At 47.4% G+C, this 13,814-nt stretch overlaps 1 protein-coding gene across 2 annotated transcripts; it reads right to left on the reverse strand.

The window, feature by feature from the left end:
- Positions 1–1,093: 1,093 nt before the first annotated feature.
- GM2A (GM2 ganglioside activator) lies at positions 1,094–13,589 on the reverse strand. Of its 2 annotated transcripts, XM_027606917.2 has the most exons (5): positions 13,314–13,589; positions 7,943–8,095; positions 3,132–3,314; positions 2,584–2,768; positions 1,094–1,429 (listed from the first exon to the last, which is right to left on the reverse strand). In XM_027606917.2, exons 1-4 carry the CDS (start codon positions 13,401–13,403, stop codon positions 2,613–2,615), a joined length of 582 nt encoding a protein of 193 aa, XP_027462718.1. In that variant the 5' UTR covers positions 13,404–13,589; the 3' UTR covers positions 1,094–1,429; positions 2,584–2,612. The 2 variants fall into 2 exon arrangements, with proteins under 2 accessions (XP_027462718.1, XP_027462717.1); XM_027606916.2 differs by having other exon boundaries at positions 1,094–2,768; positions 13,314–13,588.
- Between the last annotated feature and the right edge of the window lie 225 nt (positions 13,590–13,814).

Raw genomic sequence — 13,814 nt, forward strand, 5'->3', positions numbered from 1 at the left:
TTTGGCAGTGTAACTTCAGAGGAAATTCCCAGCGGTAGATGTTGGGTCAAAGAGTAAGCATTTTTGGTTTGTTTAGGTAGGTACTGACAAATCCTTGTCAAGAATTGTACCACTTTGCATTCCCACCAGCTGTGTAGGAATACCTGTCTCCCTACAGCTTTGCCTAGCAGTGTGGTTGTATTTCCATTGTTCACCAGTCTGAGACATGACATCCTCTCTATTGTTTCAATTGACATTTTTCTAATCATGGGTAAGTGTGTACACTTTTCGTGTTTAAGGGCCATTTTCACATTTTAGTGTGAATGTGTGTGAGAGAGAGAGTTGTCTTTTCTCAATTTTTCTATCAGGTTTTTAGTCCCTTCAATGTTTCTTTCTTTATATAGTAGAAATATTAACACTTTGTCTATGATATGTGCTGTAAATGTTTTCTTCCAGTCTTTTGACTTTATGGTATTTCTTAAGTGACTTTTTTTTTAATGTAGCTAAATGTATCAGTCTTTTATCACCTCTAGATTTTTCACCTATGTTTTCTTTTAGTACTTGTATGATTTCACTTTCTGACATTTAGACCCTGGATACATTTGGAGTTTATTCTGCATATGGTGTGAAGAATGAATCTAATTTCAACTTTTTCCAAATGGCTTTCCAGTTGGCTCAATACCATTCCTTAAAAAGTCTATTTTGCCTGTGATTTTGAGATTTCTCATCCCCTCCTCAGTGAGACCGGGGGGAACATTGGACCCAAGAGCTTGGCATGACATGGAAAGATATACTGAGCCAATGAGATTCCATTATAGGATATGAACTGAGAACAACTGTGAGAATCAGGTCAAAAAAGCCAAAAAGGGAAAAGGCTGGCATGGTCACAGAGCAATAGGAAAGCAAAAAAGCAAACCAAGGACACTGTATGGTGATGAGGCCGAATGAAGCAGGGATAACGAGCAGCTCACAAGGCAGAAACAGAAGAGACAGTCCCTGAAATCACCTCGGCTCGTCTGTACCACCAACAAAACTTTCCAGCAGGAACAGCCCACCGTGAAGAAGCTCCAAAAACCCCAAGGTGGACAAATATGCAGCCAAGACAAAGGAGGAATTCTCAGCAAGTCAAAGTTTTATTGCCATTTCAGGCTTCAAATGAGCCCAGAAACTGGGGACGATCCATGGGTCAGTAGGCTGTCATGGAGGATGGGATGATGGACAAACCCAGGCACCTGATGTGAGTCCACCCCTCTTCGTGGGATCCTTGCTCCACAGAGCAGCTGCTGGTGGGTTCCAACTCTTCAGTGTTTGCCCCATTCACCCCAACAACACTCTTAGGCTGGGGCAGGCAGCCTTGTGATCCCTGCAGCTCACATCTCTGAGAGGCTGCCTCCCCCTCCTCAAGCCCTGGAAGAGCCTGCTCCGTGGGTCAGACACTATGGATTTGGCCCTAGGGAGGGAGAAACGGCACTGGAGGAGTTGTCTCAAGACCAAAAGGACAAGGAATGCATGTTCTTACGTCAGAGGTTGCAAACTGGCCACATTGGGCCAGATTTCCTCACTGACAAGTCTGTTTGGCCCTTTTGGCCTGCACAGTGTTTTAAAAAATAATTAGTTGCCAATATTTAAAAACTATAAGATTTCATATAAAAGTCTGGATTTCTGGCTTCTCCAAGGAAAAACAATGGAGACTATTTGGTAATATTGGGCCCACAACATCCTCAGGTGGCACCAACTGCCAGAGCCCTACAGCAGGTGCCCCTAAGGGCTGAATGCACCCTCTCTAACTCAGTTCAGGCCCCATCATCCCTGCTAATATTACCAAGCTCAAGCCTGGACATCAGCTGCCTTGTAACAGTGGATATGAGCTGCTATACAAAGGGGGGAAAAAAGACATGCCTGGAAGCAATATGTTCCTTGTGGTCATCCTCACTCGTTTAGGTCTTGTGCTTGGCCCAGAAGGCACCTGAGTTTGTAAACTATTTTAAATACATAGAGCATTCTTAAATACCTCTCCTAGTGAAGCCCTCCACCACATGCCCTACCTCCCTAGGATACGCTAGGCCCCACTGTTCATTGGGCAAATCTAGAAAAGAATACTGAATTAATCATAGAAGTTAATGGAGGAATAGACTAAGGTGAACTACTTCAGTCCCTTCATCGTAAGAGGGGCCTGGAGTAAAACAAAAACTATTAATACTCTCATTCTGCTTTTAAGTCAGTGACCAAAAAAAAAAAAAAAAAATTTTAAGAAAATCATGAAGGTACTTCAGGAAACCAAGATTGGGTCAGTCTGAACTTGGGTTCACAAAATATATTCGTCCCATTCCTTGATTATTTAGAAAATGAGTTAAGCTCTTAGAAAATCATAGGTTTGATGAGGAAAATGAAGCAGCCGGCCTGGCAGGTGTCGTGGGCTATCAAGAACTGCCAAGCTCCTCCCTAGGTTAGGGCTGCCTGCCCGTGCCTAAAACGTAGGTGGCACAAAAGGATTTTCAGTGAGGGAAGTGGCATCATTGTAGAAAGGGGCTTGAAGGGGGACAGAGAGTCAGAATTTGACCTTGGCAAATGCAAGACAGAAGAAGAGGGACATCTTCCTCATACCCCTTCATTCTGCTGTGGCTGGTGCTACATTATTTGCCCTTCAGAGAGGCAGAGATCTTGATACAGCCCAGGCGTTTCCCACCACTGCTGAGGATGCTCTTGATGCGGTAGGACCCGGAGCTGAGCCAGCTGGGCAGCTCCATGCTGGGCAGGGTGAACTCAGTCTTGGGCAGTGAATAGATGCCCTGTGGGAAAACCAATGGATCACAGTCAGTGGGACCCTACTGATGGGACTCTCCTGGAGCTCTCCTGTAAGACTGCAGTCATGAACTGCCCCTCCTCCCACTCTCCCAAGAGCCACGTGAGATTAGAGATCGCCGGAGGTCTACAGAGCATGGAATGTTACAGCTCACAGGCACTGGAGGGCACACTGCAATTCAAGTCTCCCCATTCACAGATGGATAAACCAAGGCCCTCCAAACACAAGCAATTTGGGATAGATCACACCAATTTACAGCCACAGACATCCAGATCTGCAGGAGGAGAATGCAGGACCCCTGTCTTTACTCCAGCCACAGAAATAATACTCTCCTTCCCTAAGTACTTACTACTTTGATGGGACAGTGGCAGGGAAGCCCATAGGTGTGCAGGGGCTCCGGGCAGGGCTGTCCAGGGGGGATTAAAGCACCAAGTATTTGGCAGAAGTCTTCATAGGTGCAGCTACCAATTTGTTCCACACATGGGACTTTGACCCAGAAGCTGGCCACTTCCTTCTCCATAGTTAATTCCAGCTGGTAAGAAAGAGTTTGACACAGTATGAATTCCAAGGCAAACATGCCAGACCCTCTACATCTCCAAAAGTCAGCATTTTATTTTAATCACAGAATTTTCCATCTGATGGGGTCTTAGAGATACTCTGATCCAGAAGAGACAATATTGTGGCACATACCACAATGGTACCTCTTCCTGTGCCCATGGCAGGTATTAATCATTGCTGTGATTCCCCCCCCCTTCACTGAACCACAGTCTTAGAATTCTTTAGGTAGTGTCGCTACCATCAGTGGAAGCTAACACTGGATTTGAAATGCACTTGTCTAACTGCTATCTGGCTAACTAGCATCACTTCCTAGACTTCCCTTCTCAGTCCAATCTTGGCTTCAGAGCCCTTGTCTGTGTAGGACCTCAGCTACTGCCAGCCAATTGGAGCAGAAACCTATTTTCTATCCTTGGATCAAATTTCCTGTATACAGCCATCAAACACCGAATTTATTTTTTTTTTTTAGAGATTTTTTAAATTTATTTACTTGAGAGTGAGAACAAGAGAGATCAGAGAGAGAGAGGGAGCAGCAGACTCCCCACTGAGCAGGCAGCCTGATGTGGGGACTCGATCCCAGGACCCTGAGATCACGACCTGAGGCAAAGGCAGACGCTTAACTGACTGAGCCACCCAGGTGCCGCAAGACAGAATTTAAAACAATAGGAATTTATAGGGAGGTCACTTGGGGATTGATATAAAGCAAGATCTTCCTAACCATCATAGCTAGGTTACAACAGACAGAACCACCCCAAAAAGTGGTGGGCTCCCTGGACTCAGTTGGGGAAGCCACTGAAGGAGCTCTACATCCAGAGAGAAGCTGGACGAGATCTATGATGTGCTTCACACCTCCATGCTGCCCTGATGCTATTCCTGTTCTACAGGTTGCAACTGACCCAGAAGTGGCCAGCATCTCAAGGGGGACAGTCCCAGCTGTGCCTGGTGTTTGCCAGGCATTCTCTAAGTGAGTTGTCTCTCTTGACCATGTTCGTGCCCCGAGCCCCCCAAAACGTATCAAGGGAAAACAGTAAGGAAAGGGCAGGAGGACATTAGCTCACTGGAGCATCTGATTCCTTGTGGGTGTTATGGCGGGAAACCACAATTTTAAGAACCCTTTCAGTTCTGACATCCTATTAATTCCATGTTTCCCAGCCTCCAGGCTCACTTGATTTAGGACTTTTGTGTTTAAGAGACAAATCCTGGATGGGCGCTTATTCCCCCCAGAGCCTGCTGGGCTTGGGCTGGCTCCCCAGGTTGTGGACTCAATCTTCCAACCACCCTAGATGTCAGGATCCAGGCCCAGGAGGAAGGGAGACATCAGTGTACTCTGGATCCTGAGTGGACAAACTCAAGTTGCCTCCCTTGCTGACCTCTCTCCCACACAGAGAGGCACACAAAGGCTCTAGATAAAGATACACTGATAGCAACTGAAGGGGAGCCATGTGATACATTGGGAAGGGGGCAGTTAAAAAGGTCACAGGCCTCAGGCAGGGGCACTGCAGGTACATGATTTTAGGAGGGGAAAGAAGGCCAAACCATCAGGCCTGAAAGCCACGTCTAAAAGCCCCAAATAAGCGTATAGGCCAAATAAAGCAGCAATTTGATTCCTGAGCATGGGAAAACCAGGGTCCCAGAGGCTGGAACTTGAGAGAGGGCCCAGAGAAGGAAGTTATAAATTATGCCGAATCCTATGAAGCAAGTCAAAAGAGGAAAAGGGAGCTCCTGGGTATCCCCAGTCTTGCCCATGGCTCATGGAATCTGGGGCATCCAGCTTCTCAACACTACAGCTAAGGTTAAATCCACCCAGGTCTGAGATGAGACTCTGGATTAAAAAAGTTCCACTTCAGCAGGTCAGAGGAAGAGAGGATGGGTTGGCTCTCCAGTGGCCTGGACACTTACTCTCCCCTCTGGGCCTCAGTAACAAGAGGTGGAAGCCATTGAGGCCTCCAGGCTCACACGGGGCTAGAGTCCTAGAGTCGGTACTGTCCCAAGGGGGGTCTCTGCTGAGCAAGGGAGAGTTCTGGAGCACTCTCCTACAAACACACCAAGCACGAAGTCCACCTCCCTGCCTGAAAAAGTTCAGGAACAGTAACAACACAATATAAGGACACCTGGCCTTGAATGTGCTAATAACCTGTGACCTGGGGCAGGCTGCACCCTTCTATGAGCCTCAGTGTCTCTTATGTGTAAAACGAGGTTAATCATTGTTTCTCCTACACAAGTGTTCAGAGGCTTTCATTTAACGGCCAATATGCACATTACCTGAAAAGTAAAAGAACTAAACCAAAAATATAGAAGAGAAAGGTAGGGGGAAGGGGAGCGGCAGAGGGAATCTGAGCACAGTTTTTAAAAAGTGCAATGGCCCAAATTTATGACAGGTAATTAAGTAATAGGAAAGGGGGTGTTCTTCTTAATGGCCTTCAAAGAAGCCAAGAAAAGCAGGCTGGGGGCAGAAGGAGATCGCCAGTTTTTTCCTTCCAAGTCAGACGCACAGTGTCATGGAAAAGCCAGCGTTTTGCATAACAGTGTCAGGAGAGCACCTGCCAGAGAGCCCTGCACCCCAGACTCAGCAGAAGGAGTAGGGAAACGGCATTTGTGTGACCCTGCTAGATTATCAGTTGAAGTTTGGCTAAAGAAAATGCAATGATCTTGCCTGGAGAAGACCTGGAAGGAGGTCCCGACGAAGGCAGGGCCCGAGAGTGGCCCACACACATCCGGGGCTTCTGTCCGGGTCCCAGGGGCAGCAGGAAAAGACTGACACTAACTGAACTATCAACAAGAGTTAACATTCTGAGCAGGTCTTGTGGGCCAGGTCCTGTGCAAAGCGCTCTCCACATTATTAACCCAGTAATTGTCCATCAGCAACCTACGAGGTAGAGGCTGTGATTCGGCCAGGTTGAATGGTAGTTACAGGGATAGATTCTAAATCAGAAACCTTTTAAAGAAACAGAATAAAACGGGTGCCAGAATAGATCTACACTGGGACAAGCTGAAGGGCATGTAAGAATATGCTATAAAGGCAGCAATTCAAAGTAGGGAGAAGTACAGTATGTATGGTGTTACAATAGACCTATGAAAAGCCTTTATTGTTCTGTTGAAAAGCATGTAAATAGCCACCCCAAAAGAGAAAAACAGACATCATCAAACTGGCCAATCCCAAAGTATATACAAAAGGCAACAAAATTAATGAAAAGACATCAAACCTCACTAGGGATGACATAAAATAGTGGAAAATATTATTAGAAAATGCTCAGAATCATTAATGTGTAGAAAAAGCAAATCTGTTGCTGGCAAATCTGTTGGAGAGGATACATGAGTTCAAATATGCAGAGGCACTCTGGCAATCTGTATCTAAAGACCTAGAAAGGTTGTGACTAGATAATCAGAGAAGGACAAAAAGATACATTTCAAGGATAATTTTAGCAAAGGTGTTTCTAACAGCCAAAAAATAAACAAAGCCAAACAGGCAAAAACTACCACAGAAACAAACTAAATGTCTGGCAATAGATTTGTTAAGTGCACCAAGACAGATTTACAACAGAATATTTCTGCCATTAAAAAAAATCAGGTAGGGGCGCCTGGGTGGTTCAGTCATATAAGCATCTGCTTTCAGCTCAGGTCATGATCCCAGGGTGCTGGGATGGAGCCCCGTGTCGGGCTCCCTGCTCAGCGGGGAGCCTGCTTCTCCCTCTCCCTCTGCTGCTCCCCCTGCCTGTGCTCTCTCTCTCTGTCAAATAAATAAGTGAAATCTTAAAAAAAAAATTAGGTAGATTGCTGCAAAATGCCATAGAAAGAGGTACAGAACCTATAAGATGATGCCAAAAAAAGCAAGTTTAATAGCACATGCCATAAAAACCCACTAGTGTAAATGTACATATATTTACAAATGTAGAAAACATTCTTTTTTTTTTAAAGATTTTATTTATTTATTTGACAGAGAGAGAGACAGTGAGAGAGGGAACACAAGCAGTGGGAGTGGGAGAGGGAAAAGCAGGCTTCCCGTAGTGCAGGGAGCCTGATGTGGGGCTCGATCCCAGGACCCTGGGATCATGACCTGAGCCGAAGGCAGACGCCTAACGACTGAGCCACCCAGGCGTCCTGTAGAAAACATTCTGACAATTATGTAAATAGCTAACAATGACTATCTCCTGAGGAGTCACATTGCAGGACATTTACAAGGAGCACTGCTTTTTTTTTTCATACATATCCATTCAAAATTAATATGTGTGTTATATATTGATTGCATGGGGGACAGTTCCAAAGCCTCACCTACCAAATGTTAAAAGTGCTTACCCCTTAACACCGGATACTGAGATTTCAGATGATATATTTCTCCCCGCCCCCTTTGACAATTTGTGATTTCTAAAGTGACTACATGTTATTTACTAAGTGATGTGTATGTCCTATAATTAACAACAGCACCACAACAACACTGCCCAACTGGAGCTGTTAGACAGCCGACGAATCTATGCATCCTTTGCTGGTCTGGGAAATCCAGGATTGCAAAATCACTCACAGTGAACATACATCCCTCAGGGCCCCTGCCAGCTGGCCCCGTCACCTTCCCTCCAGCACCTCCCCAACCCTACCCATGCCCAGGCTCACCTTCTGAGGACTACTGAGGGGGACATCGATCTGGACCTCGGCGCTGACCGTCATGTTCCCAGGAAAGGCAATGGGGTCAGGTTCCAGAGTCAGGCTTTTGAGCACCACAGGGTCCTTCTTGTCATCGCAGTTCTCCCAGTCAAAGCTACCCAGCTGGGATGGCCAAGGAAAAATCCGGCAGAAAGAAAAGAAACATTGACAAAAGGAACCCTCACAAGTCAGAAGCATCAACAGAACAGGCTACTGATGGTGTGACATTGGGCGAGGTACCTCCTCCCCTCCCCTGAGCTTTATCTGCAACTCTGTATCTGGAAGCCGGAGATAACACTTGTGACACCCATTTCCTAGGTAGTACTATACTAAAAGCCTCCAAAGACATAATCTCCCAAAAGTGTGCTGTAAACTATAGAGCACAATATACCAGACCTTGAGCTTCAAAACAGGTGACTAACCACATCCGCCCTTGGTAGGTACCTTCTCTGATCTCCCACCCCTGGCCCCCTCCCCCTCTCCAGCCAGTCCTGGTATCTCCTTAGAGGGAAGCTCCTAGAGGATTCACCTTTGCAGCCCCATGCCCAGGACCTTATTCATGTCACACCTCATGCCCAATCCAGGGCCAGGAATAAAAGGAAACTTAACACAGTGGGAAACTCCACCCTCAAGGGGAATGCAGTCAGCCTGGGTAGGTAATAGGACACATGTTGAGAGACCCCCAGTGGGGTGCTTATTGATGAACCCCAGTGAACAAGCTTCCCCAATCCTAACCAGTGCTTCCTGCCTCCCATCCCATTACCCATGCCCTGCCCCATCTGAATCACCTTCTTCACCTCTGCTGAGCTACTTCCTCTTCTTCCTCCACATCCCCCAGAGGTCTCCAGATTCCACCATCTTATCTGGCTACACAAGACCGCTGACTCCCCACTCCCACAGAACCCTGCCTACTTGTCTATGTCTATGTATCATGCAGACTCTGCCCACCCACTCACCCCTTTCCCAGCCCCCTGAAGGCCATCTAAGACACACTTTAGGCACTCCTACCATGCACACCCCATCTTAGAAGGAAAACCTGCCAGCCCCACATCCCCAAGCTGACCCCATCGTCAACACAGCCAACTGGCTGAAAGGAAACACGTAACCCAATCTAGGCTGACAGATTCTCTCTGCCTCTGGGAAATGGAGGTTGACACAAAAATCACTTAGAGAACTTTGTGTTGTCATTGGGTCATAACCTTTGGGATGAGGCCAGAACACCTAGACCTGAGACCCATGACCAAGCCGAAGTTTGGGAAGAGACAAGAACTAAGAGCTCTGCTGGTGTCTGGAAGAGAGAACAGAAATGTCCCCTCCCCACCCCCACCCCGGTCTAAATAGGCAGTACGGGGTAGCAGTGAAAGGCATGACTCAGACAGATATGGGGTAAACCAGAGCTTTACTCAACAAGCGTGGCTCAGCCACCATATCACATGATTCTATAGGCCAGTTTCCCCTTTGGCACCCCAATTCCCACATCTTTGGAGTGAAGGCTTTATACTTTCCTCTTAGGGTGATTGTGAGGACGAGAGCGTGCATGAGAGCGTGCAAGCTCCTAAAACAATGCCAGGCCCAAAGCATGGGCTGGCTCACAGAATGGAAGCCACTATATGGCCCAGCCTCCACTTCCTGCCATTAGCTCCATGAGATTCCTTGTATACCTGGAGTAAACATCCCTTTACTTGAGCTTCTTGGAATGGGTTTCTGTCCCTTGGAATGAAATGTCATGCCATGAGTAAGAAAAATAGGAGAGGGTCTGATTCATGCCCCACAGCCCCTTACACAGGGTAGGTACCAATAAATGTTTCCTTCAGTATTCATCCCACAAATATTTAGGGAGCAATGATCACAGGCCCTGGGCTCAGTCTGTGTTAACAGTGGTAAACAATTTGAAATGTTCTTGCCCTGCCTTGAGGAGCTTAGATTCTAATGCCAATAAATATTACCCACCATGATTTCTGAGTGCCGGAAAAGAAATGCGCAGAGGTCATGCTGAGAGTAATAAAGGGCTTACTTAAATAAAGCAGTAAGGAAATGATACTTAAGCTGGACTCCTGCAGGATGAGGAGTCAGCCATGTAAGTACAGAGAGAAAGAATGTTCTCTCTAGGCGGACAACATGGGTAAAGACCCTGTGACAAGAAGCTTAACTGGTCTGGGCACTACAAGAAGGCTATTGGGCTAGGTATAGCAGATGACTGACACGGATGAGGCTGGAGAGGTGGCAAGGTCATTTAATGTATGACCTCATAGGTCACAACTGGAACCCTGGATTTACTATAATGCAATGGAATCCCACTGCAAGAGAGTGCCACGCTCTGGTTTATGGTTGAGAATGGATTGGAGAGGGACAAGTCTGGAAGGGGGAGACCAGTTCGGAGGCCACTGTCAAATGAAAGAAGGCCTGGACTTAAGAGCTGGGCTGGAGGGTTGGTAGGAGGACTAGCCATTTTCTGGGGCTGCTTTCACAGATTCTAAGGCAACCTGCTTCACATCGAGGACTCATTTCTGGCTGCAGCAGGTATCCCGAGTGTCCTGTTGGAGATGAAGAATTCCCTCCCTTCTCCTAAGCTCCTTTCCTTCAGGCCCTGGGGGAGGCATAACAGTGCGGTTTCCCAGTGCCCGACTAGAGGTTTCTGTGGCAATGATTTCTACAGCTGGGTCCAGCCTCGTCTGGAAACAGAGGCATGAAGGATTAGCAATGCCCACTGAGGGCCAGACCTGGCACAGGAGTTCCTCTTATCCGTGCAGGATTCGTCCCAAGACCCCCACTGAATGCCTGAGACCACAGACAGCACTGAACCCTCTATATTCTACGTTTTTTTTTCTATGCATACTTGTTTATACTTACCTATGATCAAGTTTAATTTATAAATTGGGCACAGTAAGAGATTAACAACTATAACTAATACAAAGTAGAAAAATTATAATGTACTATAATAAAAGTTTTGTGAATGTGGCCTCTCTCTCTCAAAATATCTTACTAGACTACACTCACCCTTTTTCTTGTTGATGATGTAAGTCGAGAAAGTGCCCGTCTGATGAAGTAAGGCAAGGGAATGACGCAGGCATTGTGATAGAACATTAGGCTACTATTAACCTTCCGATGACATCAGAAGGAGGATCATCTGCTTCCAGACTGGGCTTCCATGCCACAGAGAGGAAAACCATGGATAAGGGGAAGACTACTGTATTTACCAGCCCCAATAGAGGCCAACACGTGGGAAGACGCAACACAGGGCAGTGGGGAAAGGCACAGCTCTGGAGGCAAAAATATGGGTATACATCACAGACCTGGGTTCCAATCACACCTGAGCTGCTCGTACCAGCTGAGACCATGAGTGAAGTTACCCTCTTGAGGTTCAGTTTCCTCATCTATTAAATGGGCACAATTATATCTTCTCACAGGGCTACTGGGAAAAAGAGAAGTCTGTACAGAAAATACAGGTCATCACTCCTCAAGACTGTCAGACCATGAAAACACAAGACTGGGAAGCTGTCACAGACCAGAGGAAGCTGGGGAGACCTGAGGGCAAATGCACTGTGGTGCCCTGGACTGGATCCTGGAACAGAAAGAGGACATTTGTGGGAAAACTGGTAAAATCCAAATAAAATTTAGAGTTTAGTTCACGGTGATGAACCAATGTTAGTTTCTCAGTTTGGACAAATGCACAATGGTAACAGAAGATGTTAACATTAGGGGAACCGAGGTGAGAAGTATATGAGAATTCTATACTATCTCTGTTAACTTTTCTGTAAATCTAAAATTATTCCCCCAGGGACACCTAGGTGGCTTGGTTAAGCATCTGCCTTCAGCTCAGGTCATGATCTTAGGGTCCTGAGATGGAGTCCTGCATTGGGCTCCTTGCTTAGCAGGGAGTCTGCTTCTTCCTCTGCCTGACACTCCCCCTGCTTGTGTTCTCTCTCTTGTTCTCTCTCTGACAAATAAATAAATAAAATCTTTAAAAAAAAATAAAAGTATTCCCCCAAAAAAGCTTATTAGAAGAAAAAGCACACAGCTCAACACATAGCACAGAGTACGTGCACAATAAATGACAGTCATTATACAGTGTCACAGAGTCTATTAAGCACCTACTATATGCCTAGCACAGGATTAGACATTCTCCCCACTGTCTAATGCTGGCCACAGCCCGGTGACACGAGACTGGTTAATGCTAGAAAAGGAAATAAAACTCGAGTTTCTAGATGCTTAAATGCTCACTATCACCCCAATGCCTTTATCTGGACCATGGTCTCAGGCACAGGGCTCTGAATAACCATGAGCCCAGAAAAAACGAAGTAAAGTGCCTCTTGCTGTACAATGGTGGGTGGGCCTGTATCCTCTAGGGTCCTGAACAAGGTGGGTGAACTCTATGATGTCTCAGGGCCTCCCCAAAACTGCTGATCTATCTAAAGCCTCTGGTCTGGGAGGGCATCCTTGGCCAAGACATCTAAGAGAATTGGGGATGTAGGGCAAGTTGGAGCTCTAGCCAGACTCCACCTCACAGTGGTCAGCCTGGAGCCAAGAGAAACATTCTCAACCTGCCTTTCTCAGCCCGGTGACACGAGACTGGTTAATGCTAGAACAGGAAATAAAACTCAACTTTCCAGATGCTTCTGATGCCCATATGCATCTGAGAAAGGCAGGTTGATATCATCATGCTCATTTTACAGATGAGGACACCATCTGTGTCTTGCCCACAGCTATGCAGCAAAGAGGCAATGGAACCAGGCTTCTCCTGGTCTTAGAATGACAGAACTTCCCTTTTCCAAGGGTCTGGAGCATGGGGTGAGTGAAAAGTGAAGGAGGAAGCTGGAGACTCTTCGTGGCCTGTAACTAGAAGCAGTGGGTCACAGTGCTGGATCTCAATCACCAGAAGAACAAGCCTCTCAAACCCACCCACCCATCAGGACAAGCGGAGCCACAGAGCAGTACAGAAGGGGAAGGGATGGGTGCCAGGCCTTTTTATGGGAGGTGGAAGGGGGGGCTGGTAAACAAGGCTGAGTCTCTGGGCCTGGGAGCAGTTCCTTAGCCTTGCAGTTCTGGCAAATTTCACTCAGATGTTCAGAAAGAAGAGGACAAGAGAGTAGAGACCTGAGGGAGATTAACCTTTCCCCAGAAGTCTGGAGCAGACAAGGCCTAATAGCCCACCCTCACTGTACAGATGAGTTAACCGAAACTCAGAGACAGAAAAGGACCCACTCAGAGTCCCACAGTTAGTGACTTTGGGAGGCTCTGTTGAAGAGAAGGAATTCTAGAAAGCGGAGCAGCCACCCCCATAATCCCACCCCAACTGGGCCGGCAAACTGGAAGCAGCCACCGAAAGGAGAGGGGGGCTCACCTGATTCAGATGGACGCGTGCACGGGCCGCAGGGCCGGCGAGGAGCAGGCCCAAGGCCATCAGGAGCGGAGCCTGCATCTTTGAGATCATTTCGAGCAGTGGGTCTGCGCCGGATTACCAGGTTTGTGGCCGCGGCAGCGCCTTTAAATGCTTGCCTACGCTCGTTATGCAAAGCTGGTCATTGCTATGCAAAACAGCGCGGCCACTTCCAGGTTTGCTCCGCCCCGTGGGGGGATGTGAGATTTCAAGGCCTGGCGTAGAACGGACCTCTCCGGACTCAGCCCTGCGGAGGCTCCGGCTTCAGCCCCTCCCTCTGGGCGTAGGCGTCAAGCCCCTCCCTCTGACCGGCGACCGCGGAGCCCGAGGATGAAAGGGGCGGGGCCGAGGGCGGGGCCGGAGCTGCTGTTTCTAAACCCACGCAGGCAATGACAGTCGCTGTCTGAAAAGCATTTTGGTTGTCAGACCCGGGTGCGTTCTTCGAGCGAATGTCACGCTCCCTGT

This window comes from Zalophus californianus, chromosome 5 (assembly GCF_009762305.2).
Source record: "Zalophus californianus isolate mZalCal1 chromosome 5, mZalCal1.pri.v2, whole genome shotgun sequence".
Classification (NCBI taxonomy): Eukaryota; Metazoa; Chordata; class Mammalia; order Carnivora; family Otariidae; genus Zalophus; species Zalophus californianus.

Bases quoted from the DNA above. Each gene is read 5' to 3' on its own strand.
- GM2A (XM_027606917.2), bottom strand. From the start codon at position 13,403: ATGATCTCAAAGATGCAGGCTCCGCTCCTGATGGCCTTGGGCCTGCTC. The intron at 8,096-13,313 runs GTGAGCCCCCCT...TGGCCATCCCAG, and splicing joins CACGCGTCCATCTGAATCAG to CTGGGTAGCTTTGACTGGGA. The intron at 2,769-3,131 runs GTAAGTACTTAG...GTTTTCCCACAG, and splicing joins GCCACTGTCCCATCAAAGTA to GGCATCTATTCACTGCCCAA.